The sequence below is a fragment of the Capricornis sumatraensis genome, chromosome 20 (genome assembly GCF_032405125.1).
Source record: "Capricornis sumatraensis isolate serow.1 chromosome 20, serow.2, whole genome shotgun sequence".
NCBI lineage: Eukaryota > Metazoa > Chordata > Mammalia > Artiodactyla > Bovidae > Capricornis > Capricornis sumatraensis.
Window position 1 is genome coordinate 70,585,015 of NC_091088.1, and position 19,736 is coordinate 70,604,750.

The following is a 19,736-nucleotide window of genomic DNA, read 5'->3' on the forward strand; positions in this document are numbered from 1 at the left end:
CACTGCAGAAGCCATGCCCCTTTACCCACACTCCCAGGTAGCCTGCTTCCGGCTGGGAGTGGGGCTGGGGCTGGGGCAGGGGCTGGGGCACGGGCGGTGTTGTTCTCAGAGAGTTGTCTCAGTTTTGTGTGGCCTCTCAGTAGCACAGTTCTCAAGAGAGTTTTTTTTCTCAGCCAGAGGCTGGAGCTGGAGAGCTAGTAGATACCACTGAGACTTCTGCAAACTGTCCTGTCTATACACTCAGGTGCTGGTGGGCTGAGAGAGGCCTGGGTTAAGTTATATTTTGCGGCTTGGGTCTCATGGATTTGTCACAAAGTGAAAGAAGCTATACTCCAAAGTCATTTACTAACTCCTGCCCCGCTTCCAAGGTCTACCACCTAATTTCATCTTGGCAGTTTTTAATTTTTCCTCCCAAACTGGCACTCAGTCATGTGAGCTTCGAATCCAATGAATTTGGACTGATCCTTGACTCAAGATACTTAAGAGAGACATTTATAGTGATGATGCTTATATATTTCATATAAGCACTGAAGACATACATACCAAATCTTATACACATAAAAATGAGTCATCCATACACTCAGAAGTCAAAAGTAATAGTTCCTATGTGCTGGGAACATGAGAAAATATTTCTTCTTCTTCTTTTTAAATTTTCCATGATTGGGAGGTTTTTTCAAAATGGTGGAAAGTAAATTTTATAGAAGCCCAGTAAATAATTTTCAAGATAATTTTAAAAGCAAAAACAAATATAACCAAAATTCCATGACTCCAACAAAACTATTTTCAGTTTTACACTTTCTCTGCTATGATTTGACCACATTCACTGTTTTATAGTTACAACAAAATAAATATAATTTACTTACTAAGCAATGCTTAGAAATAAGTTTTTCTGTGTTCCCACACAGTCTTCTTAATTATCATTATGCTTATTATTCCTTTGAATGACGCTACCAAAATTCAAGTCATAGTTCCTCGGTGATCAGGTATTTACCTCCATGTAAATGAACATCCTAGTCACTTGCGTATATTTTATTTTTAGTATCCCACATAGGTCCAGGAAGGATTTCAGCCTCAATGTACACAGCTTTCTCCTTCCCCTGCCCCACCCCACCCCGCCAACCAACTAATTCTTTAAAAAAAAAAAATTTATTTTTGGCCATGCCACACAGCATGTGGTATTTTCATTCCCCAACTGGGGATCAGACCCATGCCCTTTGCATTGGAATCTCAGAGTCTTAATCACTGGACCACCAGGGAAGTCACTCCTCACTAACTTTAGGAAAAATCATCATGTCTTTACATTTCAAGAAACACAAATGTCAAAGTAAGTCAAGCAGTTGGGCTGTTTGTGTTCCAAGTGTTTACACTGGTTGACACTGATTTACAAAGCTCATCAACTCAGGCAATGATGGGGGGCATGTATTAGTCTGCTTGGGCCGCCATAACAAACAGGTCAGCTGGCTTAAAGAACAGAAATTTATTGCTGGAGGCTGGAAGTCCAAGTTATGGAGTGACAGAGCTACAGGGGCTGAAAGTCCAAGATCAAGGTGCTGTCAGGGTTGGTTTCTGGTGAGACCTTTTTCTCTAACTTCCTCTGTGCACACTTGGCAAGAGGGAGTAATCTTTGCTTTTTCTTCCATTCTTGTGAAGCCACCAGTCCTATGGAAGTAGGGCCCCACCTGTGTGACCTCATTTAACCTAAATTATCTCCCTAAAGGCCCTATCTCTAAAATATGGGTCAGGGCTTCAACACATGAACTGGCGAGGGGGAGCGTGGCAGCACATGACTCAGTCCATAACAGAAGGTAGTTAAGCGTTTCCTTCACATTGGAATTCATTCCCATCTTGCCAGGTGGCCTTTTATGTGGTTTTACCTTCCCCCGTACCTTTGAACATAGGCACCCTCTGACACAGCAGGCCTCCCTGATGGCTCAGGGGTGAGGAATCTGCCTGCGAATGCTGGAAACACAGGTTCAATCCCTGAGGTAGGAAGAACCCCTGGAGAAGGAGATGGCAACCCATTCCAGTATTCTTGCCTGGGAAATCCCATAGACAAAGGAGCCTGGTGGGCTACAGTCCATGGGGTTTGCAGAGTCAGACACGACTTAGGGACTAAAGAAACTCTCTGACACTCTGTGTGAACCCACTAACACTCAGGCAGCAGCAACAACTACGAGACGGGGGTGTGAATGAGGAAATAAATCCTTGATTATGTTAAGCCCCTGTGATTTGGGCACGATTACAACAGAATGGTATTGCTGGAGAAGACTCCTGAGAGTCCCTTGGACAGAAAGATCAAACCAGTCAATCCTAAAGGAAATCAACCCTGAATATTCATTGGAAGGTTGATGTTGAAGCTGAATCTCTAATACTTTGGCCACCTGATGTGAAGAGCTGACTCACTGAAAAAGACCCTGATGCTGGGAAAGACTGAACGCAGGAGGAGAAGAGGGTGACAGAGGATGAGATGTTTGGATGGCATCACTGACTCAATGGACATGAGTTTGCGCAGACTCTGGGAGGTAGTGAAGGACAGAGAGGCCTGGCATGCTGCTGTCCATGGGGTTGCAAAGAGTCAGACATGACTTAGCAACTGAACAACAACAGACTTCCTGCCCCAAAACTGACAGAAATAGGCAACAGTATCTATAGAAAGCAGTTAAGTTTATGCTCAGGCAAAAAAACCAACAGTGCTGCAATCTGAGGCTAAATGCAGAAACCAAAAGATCACCTTACGCAGCCCAAGGAGTTAAGCTCCCCTTGCTCACGCAGACAGAGCTCATCAACCTTTACTTCTGTTCTCAGTTTTTTTTATCACAATCCTCCCCACTCCCTGCCAAGTAAAATACACATTTTACATGGCATCCAGTTTTCATATTTAGATATATGGCTGCAAAGTTTCATAAAACAGTATTTGCCTTTACTATATTATGAATTTTGACTTTTTTATTCTATGTCATTACTTTGTAATGTCGGTGGTCACCTGCTGATTTGATTTCACAACTCACTAATGAGCTGAAACACATGGTTTGAAAACACTCCATTACTAGGCTCTGAGTGTTTTTGTGATCTTTATAAGCCACTCCATACCTATAAAGACATGTGAGTTAAACTGGAAAATAGTAGGCTACTGAGTATTCAGACGTGAATGTGACATCACGTGTTTATGAAAAGGCCAAAACAGCTGGCAAGATTTCTCCTTGAACAACCGCCTTCAGAAGTTCTACCAAGAGGAACAGAAACAAGGCTGACTTGGAGAAGGAGCTGGCAGATGACACACTTTAAGACAAGTATACACTTTGCACAGAGACCAGCGTTCCATTGTGTGGGTGGTGCTCAAGTGGGTTAGAAGAGAGCAGAGTCTTCGTTCATTCTCGATGGCTTGTGTTCAAGGTCAGCCCTCTTTAGCTGTGTTTGCAAGACGAGGGCTTCCTCGCAGCTCTTCCAGGGTTCTACCTGCTTTAGCCACATTAGCTCATTTAGAAAACGGGCGGACTCACACACACACAGACACCACAGGAAACCAGGCAAGGGTTTCGAAGGAACCTGCTGTGTGATTCGGAACACTGAGGCAGGCAGCTGTCCTCCTGTGCCGGCACGCACCGCAAAGTGGCTCGTCTCTGCCTCAGAGTGAACGGGGCAAACGTCAAGGCCCACGTGTTCTGGAACCCACCAAGCCTCCACGGGTCCGGGCTCCACGTGCAGCCCAGTGAGGCCCAGGGCCCTCTCAGACGCACAGACTCTCTCCTTCTCACGGTCTCCTGGTGCCCGGCCAGGGCCAGGCTGAAGTGGGAGTTCCCAGCAGCCCTGGCCACCTAGAGCTCCCTGCTGCAGTCTGTGAAATGGCAGGTCCCCCACAGGGCCTGCAGGCCCCTGGCTTCCCTGGGGACCCCCGGCCCCCACCCAGGTTCACCTACTGCAGGGCAGCAGATGGCTGGAAGTGCCCCGGTCCTGCCTGGCCACAGCAGGTGCCTTCTTCATGTGGCACTGCTGGCGGCTGCTCCCGCTGGAGACACCCTGGGGCCCTGCCCGCCCACACCCTCTGCGCAGGGCCTCTTTCTTCCCCAGTCTTGCTGCAGGGTGCCAGGGGGGATGGGCAGGCGGGCTCTCCCCAGCTGTGCCCCTCTCCTGGCTGGCTCCGGGATGACTGACAGCCTGCGGGCTATGGTGAGAAGGCCTGGTCCCCCTCCTGAGGATCCGGAACCTTCTGCAGCTGGCTTTCCTCCCACATGGCAGTGCCCCCAGGGAGCAACTGAGACTTTCTCTCGCGAGCATCTCAAATGCTCTCTTTGCTTTCCCGCCGCTTCCTGCTGCCTGAAACAAGGTCATGTGAGTGGCCCTGACTCATGGGGCTCAGAGAAGGAGACGGCTATGGGAGCGGGTGTGGGCGAGGATGGAGGGTCTGGGCACGCGGGGAGGAGCGGGCAAAGGCACGCCGTCGTCGACGAACTGAGGGAGCCGTGGACTCGGGCAGGATCAGTCGCTGAGGGTCATGGCGCAGCCCAGGGTGGTCCCCAGTCTGCTTTCCCATCTCTGAGTCCCTGAGCGCGTGGCTGCCTGGAAGACCCTCGCTCCCTGCCCACCTTATCGCTAAAGCGGCCACGTGACTCAGTGCTGGCCCCAAAGCACGAGTGGAAGGGCTCCTACTGCCGTGAGAGCTGGGCCACTCAGCCCAGACTGTGAGCTGACGCTGGCAATGGACGGTCTGAACCAGGACTGTCACCGGGAAGGGCCAAATGCACCCGTGTTGTAACTAATGTTACGCTTGAGACCCCAGCGATGCACGTCTCCTGTGATTTGTGCCCTTGGGTACACCCCCTGCTATGCCTGAGCCCACCCCCGCCCACACACACACACACGCACAGTGGCTTGGCCACGTGACCTATACAGTCTACCGGACATCAGCACACGTGGTGCAAAGGCTTGATAAGCACCAAGCACGACAGTACTTGCTGTGTTAGTCGCTCAGTCATGCCCGACTCTTTGTGATCCCGTAGACTGTAGCCCATCAGGCTCCTCTGCCCATGCGATGACCCAGGCAAGAACTCTGGACAGGGCTGCCATGGCGCAGCGCCTACCCTCCTGGGTGCTCCCTCCTGCACCCGGCTGCCTGCCGCACCGTGAGGCAGGGAAGCGACATCAACAAGAACCCGGGCAACAGCTCCAGCTGAGCCCTGTGCCAAGGGCCAACGCCAACTGCCAGGGGCTGAGGGAGGCCACCCGGGACACGCCAGCCTGACTCAAGCCTGCAGGTGACACGGCCCAGCAGAAGGGCTGCCCAGCTGACAGTCAGTCCACAGAATGACAGTACCTAACACTGCTGTCCTCAAGTGACCACGCTCTGGGCTGGTTTTAGTACACAGCAGGAGATCACTGCAGCGGCCAGCATTTCGGAAGGACAGGTGGTGGGCGGATGCGTGAGGTCAAAGTGGAGATCTCTACTGAGGATCTTGGGAAATGTGTTCAATGTCAAATACATTTAGCATGTCTTTGAAACAGGGTGGGGTCCCAACTGAAGACCCCCGTGGGGTAGGGTTCTTGAGACCAGCAGGGCTGGGGGAGGGTGAGCAGGGACGCCGCAGACGGAGGTCTCGCCCGCAGCGGTGGTGTCTGAGGGTCTTTCTCCAGCAGGGCCCTGCTGGTCCCCTAGCCCGCCCTCCCCTGTATGCAGGCACCTCTGGAAACCAGCTCCACAACTGAGGCTCCTGATCCAGAAAGGCCGGCCCCTCCGCGTCAGGCCCACAGCGAGATGCTTGGGGAGCACCGTCCTGGTTCTGCCCAGACGCCCTGTTTCCCGCCCGGCCCAGGGCTCCGCAGCTGCAGCACTGCCCACCTTCTTGGGGCCAGGCCCGCCCTGGGCACGCAGGGTGCTGCACAGCACCCCAGCCTCTCCCTTATAGATGCCAGGACAGACACCCGAAGTGGCCCCCAGACACTGCCCACCACCTGCGCTGAGGACCAGTCCTTTAGTCCCCCGAGGCTCTTCTGTCCCTCCAACGCACATGGGCTCCGCGGCTGCGCTCGAGGTGGCAGGGCCACAACAGGGCAGACAGACATCGACAAAAGCCACGCAGGAGATGAGATCGGGAGTCCTGGCTGGTGGGAGCAGGAAGCCCGGGAACGCAGACGCAGCAGGAAGGGTGAGGAGGGGAGCAAGAGCACGCTGGGCACAGCCAGAGGGACAGGGAGGAGGCTGCAGTGGCCGCAGTGGGCCGGGGGGCAGCGTGCGGTCAGGGGCCACTTGGCCAGGACCTCCCAGGAGGCGATGGGAGGGCTCGTGTCAGAGCCCCTCCCCGATCTCGGGGAGCTCCAATTCCCCCACCTCCAGCCTCAGCTCAGGACCAGGCTCATCCTTGTCTCCCGGGGAGGCGGCAGCCGGGGTGCCCACCCTGCTCCTCCTCTGGCCTCCCTGGGGCGGCTGCGGGTGCACGGATGATCGGGGGAGATGCTGATAAGCCAGGGTGGACGGGCCTGGGAGCGCCCGGGAGAGAGGGCCCTCTGGCTTCCACTCAGCCTCTGTGAGCTTGGCCTCTCTGATCTCCACAACGTCCCCCTGTTCTTCTAGAACAGGGTCTGGAGCCAGAGAGGCTGGGACAAAGGAAGGCAAAGCTGAGGACACTGGATCTCACAGCTTTGTTGTTCAGTTGCCAAGTCGTGTCCGACTCTTTGTGACCCCGTGGACCGCAGCTCGCCAGGCCTCCCCGTCCTTCACCATCTCCCAGAGCTCGCTCGAACTCATGTCCATCGAGTCGGTGATGCTGTCCAACCATCTCATCCTCTGTTGTCCCCTTCTCCTCCTGCCTTCAATCTTTCCCAGCATCAGGGTCTTTTCCAGTGAGTCAGCTCTTCTACCACAAACCCAGCAGCTTAATATAATGCAGATTTATCATCTCACAGCCTTAATTACCTCAGTGGCCTTCCCCCCGACGAGAACCACCCGGGGCTCTGAGGCCACCCTGACCAGTGGCAGCAGGTCACAGTGCTGCTCAGCCTAGGAAGGAAGCCCCAGGTCCTCCTAGACCTCTCTGTGGCCTACTCCCATCTGCCACGGGAACACCCTCTCATCCTCCAGGTTCTGACAAGAGAAATTATCCTCATGCCCCGAGCTGTGGATGCTAAACCCAGAGCAGATTATGCCTGGACACTCCCATCCATGGGGGGCAGGGGTTCCCCTGGATACCCCTCCTCCATTCCCCCATCCATTCTTATATAAACTGCCCTGAGACCCTGATCCAGGCACTTCTGGTCTGAAAACGGTCCAAAGAAACCCCACCTTTTCACTTCTCAACAAATTATTGAACCACCACCACATGATTTGTGATGGAGGAAGAATCACACACAGTCAACAGTCCCTTAGAAAAACCACGTTTATTTCTCTGTGATCAACTTCCAACCTACACCTGTACGTGTGTGTGCCTTTACATGGCTGCAGCTATGCAAGTCTATTTTATGCTTTCAGTTGTGGCCATATTATAAGCATTTTCAATACGACAACAAAATCTTTATCATCATGATTCGGCATGGCTGCACAAATCAGGAGTGTCCCAAGTGAACAATGAGGGGTGACAACACAAACATGCCAACTCAGTGTTTTCTGTCTGCTTGGCTCAACAACTAAAGCAATGCCTCGCATTTCTGAGCAGCAGCCCCTTCCCTCTTGGAGGAATCTACTCAGTCTCCTCTTAGAAGAAACATCATTGTTCATTCACAAGCAACTTCCTCACCCAGCTGCCCCTGCTGAAACAAGTCCCCAGCACCTGGCAGGACAGTAACATGGGAATCCATTCAAACAGCAATCTGCTGTAACTCTGCAGTCGCTGCGGGGTGTAGTGGTGTGTAGGCTTTTGCTGATACAGATAAAGCATGTAAGGGCTCCAGCCAACAGTCCCCCTCACTGGGCTCTAGCAGGAGTCTGCCTACTGACCGCGAGGCAAACACTCCCTGTCACGGACCCCTCACCCTGATTACAGTTCCGGGATCCCAACATTCGGGCAGGCGGCTTCTCCAGGGGAGCGCAGGCTTCCCTCCAGTGTGCGCACTGTCACGCAGGTGCGCTGTCACACGAGGTACGGGGGAGTCACCCATGACGCCTTGGCCACGCCTATCACCACCTGTATTCTCTCCAGGAGGTCCCGAACCTGCAGACTGAACAGTGTGGCCAGGGAACATCTCACATCTGTCGATTCGCTGCAGGGCTCGGAGGAGCGCTTTCCCTTGACAGGGAGGAGCCACGCCTGGAGGCCCTCCTCCCACACGAAGGTGTCTGAGAGCCAGTCAGTCGGGCGAGAGCGTGGCCCATGTTCCCTCAGCGCCCACGGGCTGCTTGCCGATGAGGGCGGAGCCCCTCCGGCACGTCTTCCCACGCTGGGGACAGTGGCTGGGGCCCTCCCTGCCGTGGAGTCTCCGGTGCGCCGCCAGGTGAGAGTTCTGCCTGAAGGGCTTGCCGCACTCTGGGCACTGGTATGGCGTCTCCCGGGTGTGGATCCTCCTGTGCTTGGTCAGACAGGAGCTGTCCCTGAAGGCCCGGCCGCACTGACTACACTCGTAGGGCTTCTCGCCAGTGTGCGTCCGCTGGTGCCGGATGAGGCCAGCGATGTTCCTGAAGAGCTTCTGGCACTGGTCGCAGCCGTAGGGCTTCTCGCCAGTGTGCGTCCGCTGGTGCCGGATGAGGTACGCGCTCTCGATGAAAGCCTTCCCGCACTCTGTGCACTCGAAGGGCTTCTCCCCGGAGTGGATCTTCTGATGCACTGCGAGGTGGGAGTTGCGGTTGAAGGCCTTCCCGCACTCTGTGCACTCAAAGGGCTTCTCTCCCGTGTGAGTCCTCTCATGCTGGGTGAGGTATGAGCCGTCTCGGAAGGCTTTCCCACATCTGCTGCACTCGTAGGGCTTCTCGCCAGTGTGGATCCTGAGGTGCACGGTGAGGTGGGAGATGTCCGTGAAAGGCTTCCCACACTCGTTGCATCGGTATGGCTTCTCCCCCGTGTGAGTCCTCTGATGGAGGATCAGGGACGAGTTTCGGTTGAAGGCCTTCCCACACTGCGGACACTCGTAAGGCCTCTCCCCGGTGTGGGTTCTCTGGTGCTGCGTCAGAGCCGACCCGTCACTGAAGGCCTTCCCGCACCTGCTGCACTTGTAGGGCTTCTCTCCTGTATGGATCCTTTGGTGCACGATCAGGTTGTAGTTCTTGCTGAAGGACTTTCCACACTCATCACAGGCGTAAGGCTTCTCCCCAGTGTGGGTTCGGTGATGCAGGACAAGAGAAGAGTTCCGCTTGAAGCACTTGCCGCATTCGGCGCATTTATACAACTTCTCTCCAGGACTGCCACTCCTGCTTTCACTAGGAGACGGACTCAGGGTGAAAAGGTCCCCAAAGTCCTCACCCTCACACAGTTTCTTCCCTCGGGTCATGATTTTCTGTTGGCCAAGAGGGGTAAAGTGGTTGAGAGACTTAACACTGTCAGCGTATCTATAGGGCTTCTCTCGGGTCTGAGTTCTTCCAAACTGAGTCACTTCCATGGAATGGCTGAAGGCTTTCCCACAGGAGTCCCTGTCACCCGCTCTCTTAGCTGCGTAGCTTTTCTGACCAGCATGTGAAGCTGGGTCACAATCCAGACTTTTAACATCTGAGCCACGTACACGGAAACCATTTGTTGCAGGAACTCTCTGACGTTGTGGAAGATCAGCGCTCATGCTCAAATGCTTCCCAAACCCAGGATGTTCAGGAGCTGCCTCCCGGGCCCCTGGCTCCTCCTGAGTTAAGGCTGATCGCCTCAAACGTCCCTCTGGGTTCTCAGAGTCCCAGCTGGGCCCTGGAGTGGAGAGACGAGGAGCCTCTCTCACAAATGCCTCCATCTCCACGTCACAGGACAGTCCTTCCTCAGGCACATTCCAAGCTGTCATTTTCAATCTTGTGTCCCGGGCTGGAAAGTAAAGAGTGAAAAAGACAGACTTAGGTACACGAAGCTGAGTCTAGAAAAGGAATGAAAACGGTCACAGGCCAGGTGTGTGTTTTCTTTTCACTTGTTTTCTTTTTGAAATTCATTTATGAACAAGGTGGAGAAACAACGAAAGTCAAGGACAGGGCCAAGAGCAAGTTCAAGAAGAACCACGTGGCATTTCCCGCTTCCCAGAGACCAGACAGGAGGAACGGTGCTGGGGGTGATGATCACCAAGAGGACTAGTCTGAGGCACGGCAGACCAGGGGCCGTGTCACCGCTCACCCGGGAGCACCGTCTCAGCCACTCTGTGCTTGTCCCCGTGACCCTTCCCCACCAGCGGTCAGCACATATTCCAGAGCAACACCCAACAATGGTCTCAGCACTGAACAGGCAGTCCTCAACCCACCTCTGTGGTCAGAGCTCTGCCTTTACAGACTGGACAGAGCACGGGCCTACTTTCCTGAAAGTTCTGACATTCCGAAATCTGTCACCAACCTCCCTGTAAAACTTCCAAGTCCACAGAGCAGGGGTTCTCAACCCCCAAAAGACACCAGGCACCATCTGGGGACAGCTCTGGTTGACATGACTGGGGAGCAGATGCCACTGGAAACTAGGGATGCTGCTGAACACCCTTGAAAACACAAGACAGCCCTTCACAACAGAGTGACCAGACCCAGGGGTCAACAGTGTTGCAGTGGAAAAATCCTATTAGAGGAGGAAAAGATAAAGACAAACAAAAAACCCAGATTGATCCAGAAGAAGGTGGCAAGGGTGAGAGTTCAGAAAGGACACATCAGAACAGAAAGTATAAAACAGGACACCACCACTAGCAATAAATGACTCTGATGGGTAAGATAAAGACACTGTCGGACTGTGTTAAAGAAATGTGTTTGTAACAGACACCAACAGCAAAACAACACAGAAGCCAAAACCAAAGTTTCCAGCAGACATATGCTCTCCAAACAGAGCCCAAACCAAACCAACCAACCAACTGTTGGTTCTTTGCTAACCAACACCAAACCTCAAAGATGACAACAGGGCTCTGTAACAGTCTACGTTAACATTTTGCCTGCAAACACACAGCAAGGTCAGCAGATATAACCATACTGCGTGGGCTTAAAGGGCCTCCTTCAGAAATGGAAATACAGAAAGACTGAATACAGACACGCGTGAGAATGTCATTAGTCAGCCTGGTCACAGAGCTGCATGAAGGACCGCTGCCAACAATCAGAGCCAAAGGCTTCCCACAGGTGGAGCATACACTACGCTGGCCATAGACCAGGCCAAAGAACAGGCTCAACAAAGGCCAGACCACAGTCTTCTGACTACACATGTAGTCAAGTTAAAAACCAGTAACAGAAGATGTGGCGGCCTGGGTGGGAGCAGGGCTTGGGGTAGACTGGATACATGTATATGTACAGCTGAGTCTCTTCGCTGTTCACCTGAAATTATTATACCACAACATTGTTAATCAGCTATATCCCAGTACAAAATAAAAAGTTTAAAGTTAAGGGGGAAAAAAATACAGTAACAGAATGAGCACCAAATACACAACAAAATAATTAAGTTTTTAAAAACCCTCTATTTGGAAGAGTGAAAACTTGTTTCTCAGTAATCCACAGATCAAATAGAAATCCTGATGAAAATTAGCAAGCACTGACTTAGAAAACAGAGTACCGAACAACTGATGATGACGACGCAGCTCAAAACGCGTGGCAAAGGAAGAGCAGCGAAAGTAGCTCCTCGGCAGAAAATGTCGGTCTTTGACGCTTGGGCACCTGGGGAGAGGGCTGAGGTGGGTTCGTCTGTTTGTTTGTCTGTGGCCGAGCTGCAACGCTTGCAGGATCTTAGTTCCCCGACTGCACCTGTGTCCTCAGCAATGAAAGCGCAAAGTCCTAACCACCAGACCTCCAAAGAATTCCCTAGTGCTTCTATTTTAAAGAGAAGGCTGCAAGTTAGTGAGATCATTGCTCAAATTTAAGAAGCTACACAGAACACCAACAGGAGGTGGTAGGAAGGTGATCAGAAAGGCAAAAGCAAAAATTACAGAAACAAGTAAACATCCAAGAAGGTGAAGAAGAGCGAGAGTCTGTTACATGAAACAACTAACGAAACCATTTTTGACAAGAATATAATCATTAAAAAATAAGAAGCCATACAAGGTGATAGTCATCATAAAAGGGGGATTTAATGAAGAAAGAGAAAAAAGTTACCAAAATGGCAACGTTGGATTTATCCCAGGAAAGCAAGGACTATGAAACATTAGAATATCTACTGATATGATTCCCCACATTTTCAGATCAACATAGAAGACACCCCCTACACCCAAGAGGAGAGTGAAAAAGTTGGCTTAAAGCTCAACATTCAGAAAACGAAGATCATGGCATCCGGTCCCATCACTTCATGGCAATTAGATAGGGAAACAGTGGAAACAGTGGCTGACTTTATTTTTGGGGGCTCCAAAATCACTGCAGATGGTGACTGCAGCCATGAAATTAAAAGACGCTTACTCCTTGGAAGGAAAGTAATGATCAACCTAGACAGCATATTAAAAAGCAGAGATATTACTTTGTCAACAAAGGTCCGTCTAGTCAAGGCTATGCTTTTTCCAGTGGTCACGTATGGATGTGAGAGATGGACCATAAAGAAAGCTGAGTGCCAAAGAATTGATGCTTCTAAACTGTGGTGTTGGAGAAGACTCTTGAGAGTCCCTTGAACTGCAAGAAGATCCAACCAGTCCATCCTAAAGGAAATCAGTCCTGGGTGTTCACTGGAAGGACTGATGCTGAAGCTGAAACTCCAATATTTTGGCCACCTGATGCGAAGAGTTGACTCATTTGAAAAGACCCTGATGTTGGGAAAGATTGAAGGCAGGAGGAGAAGGGGGCGACAGAGGATGAGATGGTTAGATGGCATCACTGACTCAATGGACATGAATTTGGGTAAACTCCGGGAGCTGGTGATGGACAGGGAGGCCTGGCGTGCTGCGGTTCATGGGGTCGCAAAGAGTTGGACACGACTGAGCGACTGAACTGAACTGATATGATTCCCCACATTTTCAGATCAACATAGAAGACACTCCCTACACCCCATCTCAATAAATAACTAAAGTAATCTAAACAAATCTCACCCAAACTTATAATCAAAATGCTCTCAGATTAAAGCAGTAGACCCCTTTACCTTATGTCAATAAACTGATAAAGTATTTTAAGGCTGCATGTTTCCAAACTGGCCTTCTGATGAGACTGGAGCCTGGGTGTCCTACAGCTGTCCTGTGGGAACAAGAGATGGAGAGTACCTCCCTGCATGTGTTTAAGGGGAGGATGAGTGTGTGCACTTAAAAGAAATGAGGTAAGTCAGATAGATGTCATCATATATAAGACGATACCACTTAGTGAAAATTTTGACACACAAAATATTCTCGAAGTAAAAATATTAAAATGCCCTGGCAACATGCCTACCAAAGCTGTGATCACGACTGCGTGGAAGTGTGGAAGGCAACAGGCCTTGAGGAGCAAAAGCAATGTCCATTTTATCTATAATAAACACTTCCTCTATTGAAATGAGATTTACATAGCACTAAGCAAGTAAAAAGACAAGCTACCAAATCAGAGGAAATGTTTACAATGCATGAATCTGATACAGGACTTGTAGAAGGTATTAAAAAAAATTCTGACAGCCCAATAATAACAGGACAACCCAAATTTCTTAAATAGGCGAAGAATCTGAATGGATATTTCTCCAAAGATGACCCACACATGGCCAGTAAGCACATGAAAAGATGCTCAACAGCACTGGTCATTAGGGAAATGCGAATCAAAACCACAGTGAGATGCCACTTTACACCTACTAGTGTGGCCAATATGGAAACAGACAGACAATAACTCGGAGCTCCCTGGCAGTCCAGTGGCTAGGACTCAGTGCTTTAACTGCCGTGGGCCTGGGTTCAATCCCCGAGGTGGTGAGAAGTGCCCTGGCGGTTACTGCAAACAGAACAAATTATCTCAAGTATATAGGAGGACATTAAGACAGACTTCAGGGCGACAGTATTAAACTAGGGTAATTAATGAAGGAGCTGAACTGAATTTCATTAATTAAGGTTGTTTTTAAAATCTATTATTACCCTCATACATATCTGTGTATTGCTATTTTTGGCAGTACAATGATACAAAAATTATGTGGTAAAAAATTCATCCTCATGCTCTTCACAAATTTGGCGAGTTCTCTGTTTCCTCCACACACATACACTTTTCCTCTGACCTGACCTCAGATATTCAAAAGCACTTCTCTGGAGCCCCAGCATGACTAGTTTCCCCTAGCCTTCTCTTCCCCATGGCCACCAAAGAAGGTGGTCTTCAAGGTTTTTTACACTGAACGGTGCCCCAGCACATGCTGAGACTTCAGCTCTGTCTGGAGAGCTGTTTTCTGCAACAAATCACCCTAATGTTGCTGCAGCTTACAGTGGAGGGGGTGATGGGTCCCACACCTGTCACCCCAGACCATCCAGACAGCCTGAGCTGCCTTAACTGAGTGAGGTGCTTAGAACCTGCTTCCACCAAGGTACATTCTTCCCTTCCTATTTAATACACCTGGTCTGGATCCACCCACAACACTCAGGTTCCAGCAGGATCCAGTCACACCTCCCCTCATTCAGTTTCACTGAGGACAGTGAGTTCTGACTGTCGTATTTCTCTTAACCCAAACCCATAATCTCCAGCACCAGACTTCTTCCTACAGGTACCTGTGCCAAGCATTTAAATACAGAAATACATTTTTAATACAAATGCCTTGTATTGATTCTTTATATTTACTTTTTAAAATTATATGGATTTTTAATATTATCCATAGAATTCTTTTCAGGATGGTGAAAGCCACATTGCAACTATCGATCTTAAAGAGTGAACATAACAGAAAAATTAAGTCAAAATGCATCATAAGCATAAATATACAAGCCAAAACAATAAAACTCTTAAAAACACAGGCATAAATCTTCAGAAACCTAAATATAACACCAAAAGCACAAGTGACACAGGAGATAAAATGGACTAATCAAAATTAAAACTGTTTGTGCTTCAAAGAATGTTACTAAGAAAGTTAAAAACACAACCCATGAGACTGGATAAAATATTTGAAAATCATATACTTGATAAGGCACTGGTATCCAGAATAAATAAACTATCCTTACAATTCAATAATAAAAAGATCAATAACCCATTTCATGAATGGGCAAAAGATGCAGATAGACAGTGTTACAAAGAAGCTCTACAGACAGCCAACAAGCACGATGAAAAGAAGCTTAATATCATTAACCATCCGTTCAGTTCAGTTCAGTCGCTCAGTCGTGTCCAACCCTTTGCGACCCCGTGAATCGCAGCACGCCAGGCCTCCCTGTCCATCACCAACTCCCGGAGTTCATTCAGACTCACGTCCATCGAGTCCATGATGCCATCCAGCCATCTCATCCTCGGTCGTCCCCTTCTCCTCCTGCCCCCAATCCCTTCCATTAACCATCAGGGAATTATAAATCAAGACCACATCGAGATACCATTTCACACCCCCGAGGATGGCTACAATTAGTTCCCCTCCTAGGTTATCTAAGAGAAATGAAGACATATGTCCACAAAAAAAAACCCCACAAAACTTGTATGTGAATGTTCACAGAAGCATTATTCTGTGAAAGCAACTTAGATGGCTATCATCTGATGGATGGATAAAAAATTTAATATATTCATACAATGGAATATTATTCATCTATAAAAATGAACCAAGTACTAACACGTTACCATGTGGATAAACCTAGAAAACACTGTTAAGTGAAAGAAGCCAAAACAACAGATTACACATTGTATGACCATCAGTGTGAAATGTCTAGAATAGGCAAATTCAGAGGCAGAAAGTAGGGTAGTGCTTGCCTAGGCCTGAGAGGAATGGAGCAAATGGGAAGTGAGAGCTAATGCTAACGTGCATTTCCTTTCAGAGGATGATGAAAATATTCTAAAACTGATATTGGTAATGGATGCACAACTTAGTGAATTTACTAAAAAGCACTGAACTGTGTATCTTAAGAGGGTGTATTCTATGGTATGTGAATTATACTTTAATACAATTATTCAAGAAAAAAAAAAGCAGATACTGAAACTGCTGGGAGTCAGAATTACTGGTCCAGACTCCACTTGGCATGTTTCTGGTACCTTGAGATTTAAAGCTTAGGGAGAATTCCATACAACAGTGTAAAGTAAAAAATAAAGAAATAAATAAAGCTCATGGAGAATTCCATTCCCAGGTACTCACCTCTGAAGGGCTTTTCCCCCAGTCTCTATGACCCTGCAGAGGAATTCATTTAACCCCGACGACTGGATGTTTGACATCAGAGGTTGCCAGACTTCAGCTGTCTGATGCCATCTGCATGGTTCCTGACATCTCTGTGGACCAAACATGATAACGTTTACTTGTTCAAATGATACATTCTTTAACAAAAATAAACTGTTTGCCACTAATGTTAGCCCTGTCCTAATAAAGTTACCCATCTGAGTACCAATTGCGATCAACAGTCTGACTTCATTTCTGATGACTGACTGCTGGCAGCTTTCAACTCCCATCCTCATCACCACCTACCGCCCGTTCTCCTTCTGCAAACTAGGCGAACGAACAAGAAGCCTGAAAAAGAAAAGAGAGAGCAAAGTGCTTTCTCCTCGCAGTTGGCAGGAAGTTCAAACCATCCAAGCCCCAATCAATGCAAGGCCACCATCATCCCAATTCCACTCTCTAATCACTATAAAAGCCCAGAGAAAGACTTCAATGATGGTCCAGTGAGTAGGACTCTGCACTTTCAATGCCGAGGACCTGGAGGTCAATCCCTAACTGATCCCACAGGCTTCTCACTAATAAATGAATAAAGCCTAGCAAGCTTTTGCGTGGTCTCTCTTGATTTTTTTGGATCACTTTAGGAAGCCTGTCCTGCTCTCCCAAAATAAGTCTCATCCTCTTGGGTTGTCTGTAAAATACAAAAAAGAGTGTGCCTTTATGTGTTTGGACAGTAAAGAATCCACCAGCAATGAGGCAGACGTGGGTTCCATCTCTAGGTTGGGAAGATCCCCTGGAGGAGGGCATGGCAACGCACTCCAATACTCTTGCCTGGAGAATCACATGGACAGAGGCCTCTGGCAGGCTATAGTCCATGGGGCCGCGAGAGTCAGACAGGACTGAGCGACTAAGCACAGCACAGCGCAGTATGTGTGTGTGAGACAGGGAGGAAAGGAAGGCAAGCTAATGAGGCCAAGTGCTAACGACTGACCATCTGGACGCGGCTCCACAAGTGCTCACTGAGCTGCTCCTGCAACACTTCTGTAAGCGCAGAACTTTTCAAAATAAAAAGTCGGGTAGGAGAGAGAGACAAGCAACAGAAGGGGGAAAAGTTCCTGGCTGTGGGTGGGAAACCTAAAAAGCTTGGCATTCAAACACGTTTTTACAACCCACGTCCTTAAACTTTTTTAATTGACAAAAGATATAGGAGTACGTCAAGGCTGTATATGGTCACCCTGCCTGTTTAACTTCTATGCAGAGCACATCACGTGAAATGTCGGGCTGGATGAAGCACAGCTGGCATCAGGATTGCCAGGAGAAATATCAATAACCTCAGGTATGCAAACGACACCACCCTTACGGCAGAAAGTGAAGAAGAACTAAAGAGCCTCTCGATGAAAGTGAAAGAGGAGAGTAAAAAAGCTGGCTGAAAACTCAACATTCAAACTACTAAGATCACGGCATCTGGTCCCATCACTTCAGGGAAAATAGATGGGGAAACAATGAAAACAGTGACAGACTTCATTTTCTTGGGCTCCAAAATCACTGTGGACAGTGAATGCAGCCATGAAATTAAAAGACACTTCCTCCTTGAAAGAAAAGCTATGACCAACCTAGACAGCATATTAAAAAGCAGAGACATTACTTTGCCGACAAAGGTCCATATAGTCAAAACTATGGTTTTTCCAGTAGTCATGTATGGATATGAGAGCTGGACTATAACAGAAAGCTGAGCACTGAAGAACTGATGCTTTTGAACTGTGGTTTTGGAGAAGACTCTTGAGAGTCCCTTGGACTGCAAGGAGATCCAACCAGTCCATCCTGAAGGAAATCAGTACAGAGTATTCATTGGAAGGACTGACACTGAAGCTGAAGTTCCAATACTTTAGCCATCTAATGCAAAGAAATGACTCATTGGAAAAGACCCTGATGCTGGGAAAGATAGAGGGCAGGAGGAGAAGGGACAACAAAGGCTGAGGTGGCTGGATGGCATCACTGACTCGATGGGCATGAGTTGGAGCAAGCTCCTGGAGTTGGTGATGGACAGCCTGGTGTGCTGCAGTCCATGGGGCGGCAAAGAGTCAGACACGACTGACTGGATCTGTGAACTGAAAGGATCTTTTGGGGGAATGGTAATTTGGATAAAAGTTGAATTACATTTGTCACAACTCATCGAGTGTTGCATTTCACTGTAAGTCAGTTTTCCCTCAAAAATGTTTAGAGCAATACTGAACTCTAATTGATGTCAAGCACAGTGAGGTGTGTGAGGGGGCAAGTAGTAGTAATAATCTGTCATTTATTTTGAATGTATCCCCAAAAGATTCTTGAGCAAACTCTGGGAGACAGTGAAGGACAGGGAAGCCTGGTGCCCTGTAGTCCATGGGGTCACAAAGTCAGACACGACTTAGCAACTGAGCAACAACACAGAAAGATTAGTGGAGCTGAAAGGGTGGACAAAGGGAATATGGGGCACACAGCGAGCAGAGCAGATGTTAATGGATTAGAATAAGGACGTACGAGTAACTCACTTCACGCTCTGCAGAAAAGCTTACCCAACCTACTGGTGAAGAAGAGCTCAGGAAAGGAACCACTAAGCCAAGATAGCAGAGCTCCCTGGTGGCCCAGGGGCTAAGACTTCACTCTCCCAAAGCAGGGGGCTCAGGGGTCAGCCCCGGTCCCGGAACTAGATTGCACATGCCACAGCTAAGACCCAGAGCAGCCAAATAAACAAATATTACAACAACAGCAACAAAAAGTCACGGGAGAGCAAAGTGAAAAGGCCCCTAGCAGGTGGGAAAACGCGGTTTCCACTGAGAACCCCGGCAAGACCTGACTCTGCAGCTCCTAGGTGGTGAAACACGGGTGGTCTGACACCGGCTGGTCCGCCGGGCGGCGGGAAACCGCACCGTCCGCGCGCGCAGCGGGGCCACCGTGGCCCGACTCCTACCGATGCCCACGCCGGCTCGCCCGACCCCTGGCAGGGGAAGGGCGGCGGGCCTGGGGGTCGCCCAGCAGCCGGGCTCGGACGCCGAGCAGGCAGGGGCCCAACGGTCCCTGCCGAAGGGCCGGCTGGCTCCTCCCGAGCGCGGAACCGCCGGGCCCGGCGACGGAACTGGCTGGGGCGTTCTCACCAGGAGAGGGGCGTCCACAGCCGCAGACGCGCTTCCAGACGCGCCGGGGCGTCCACACCCGCCGGGGCGTCCTCGCTCGCAGAAGCCGGGGCGTCCTCGCCCGGGAGAGCGGCGTCTGCACACTCGCGGCCGTCCTCACTGCCGCCGCCCGCCGCGCCGCTCTCGAGCCGCCGGCGCGCAGCGGACGCCGCCCCCACCCCAGCCGCGCCGCGCTCGGGGGGACGCCGCGGCGCCAAGGGGCGAGCGGCGCGGCGGGCGCCCCCTCGGTAGGTCGGCGGCGCGGGCCCCGGCGGCGGCCATGTTCCCGCCAGCGAGCGTGCGCGCGGCGGCACCGGAAGTGCGCGGCCCGCGGCCCCGCCCCGCG

At 50.1% G+C, this 19,736-nt stretch overlaps 1 protein-coding gene across 1 annotated transcript; it reads right to left on the reverse strand.

Annotated features, from left to right (window-relative positions):
• Positions 1 to 7,417: 7,417 nt before the first annotated feature.
• Positions 7,418 to 19,502, reverse strand: ZNF329 (zinc finger protein 329). The gene is made up of 3 exons (XM_068992878.1): positions 19,373 to 19,502; positions 16,230 to 16,360; positions 7,418 to 9,920 (listed from the first exon to the last, which is right to left on the reverse strand). The coding sequence occupies exon 3, from the start codon at positions 9,898 to 9,900 to the stop codon at positions 8,275 to 8,277; it is 1,626 nt and encodes a 541-aa protein (XP_068848979.1). The 5' UTR covers positions 9,901 to 9,920; positions 16,230 to 16,360; positions 19,373 to 19,502; the 3' UTR covers positions 7,418 to 8,274.
• Between the last annotated feature and the right edge of the window lie 234 nt (positions 19,503 to 19,736).

Coding starts and splice junctions, on each gene's coding strand:
- ZNF329 (XM_068992878.1), bottom strand. CDS start 9,900: ATGACAGCTTGGAATGTGCCTGAGGAAGGACTGTCCTGTGACGTGGAG.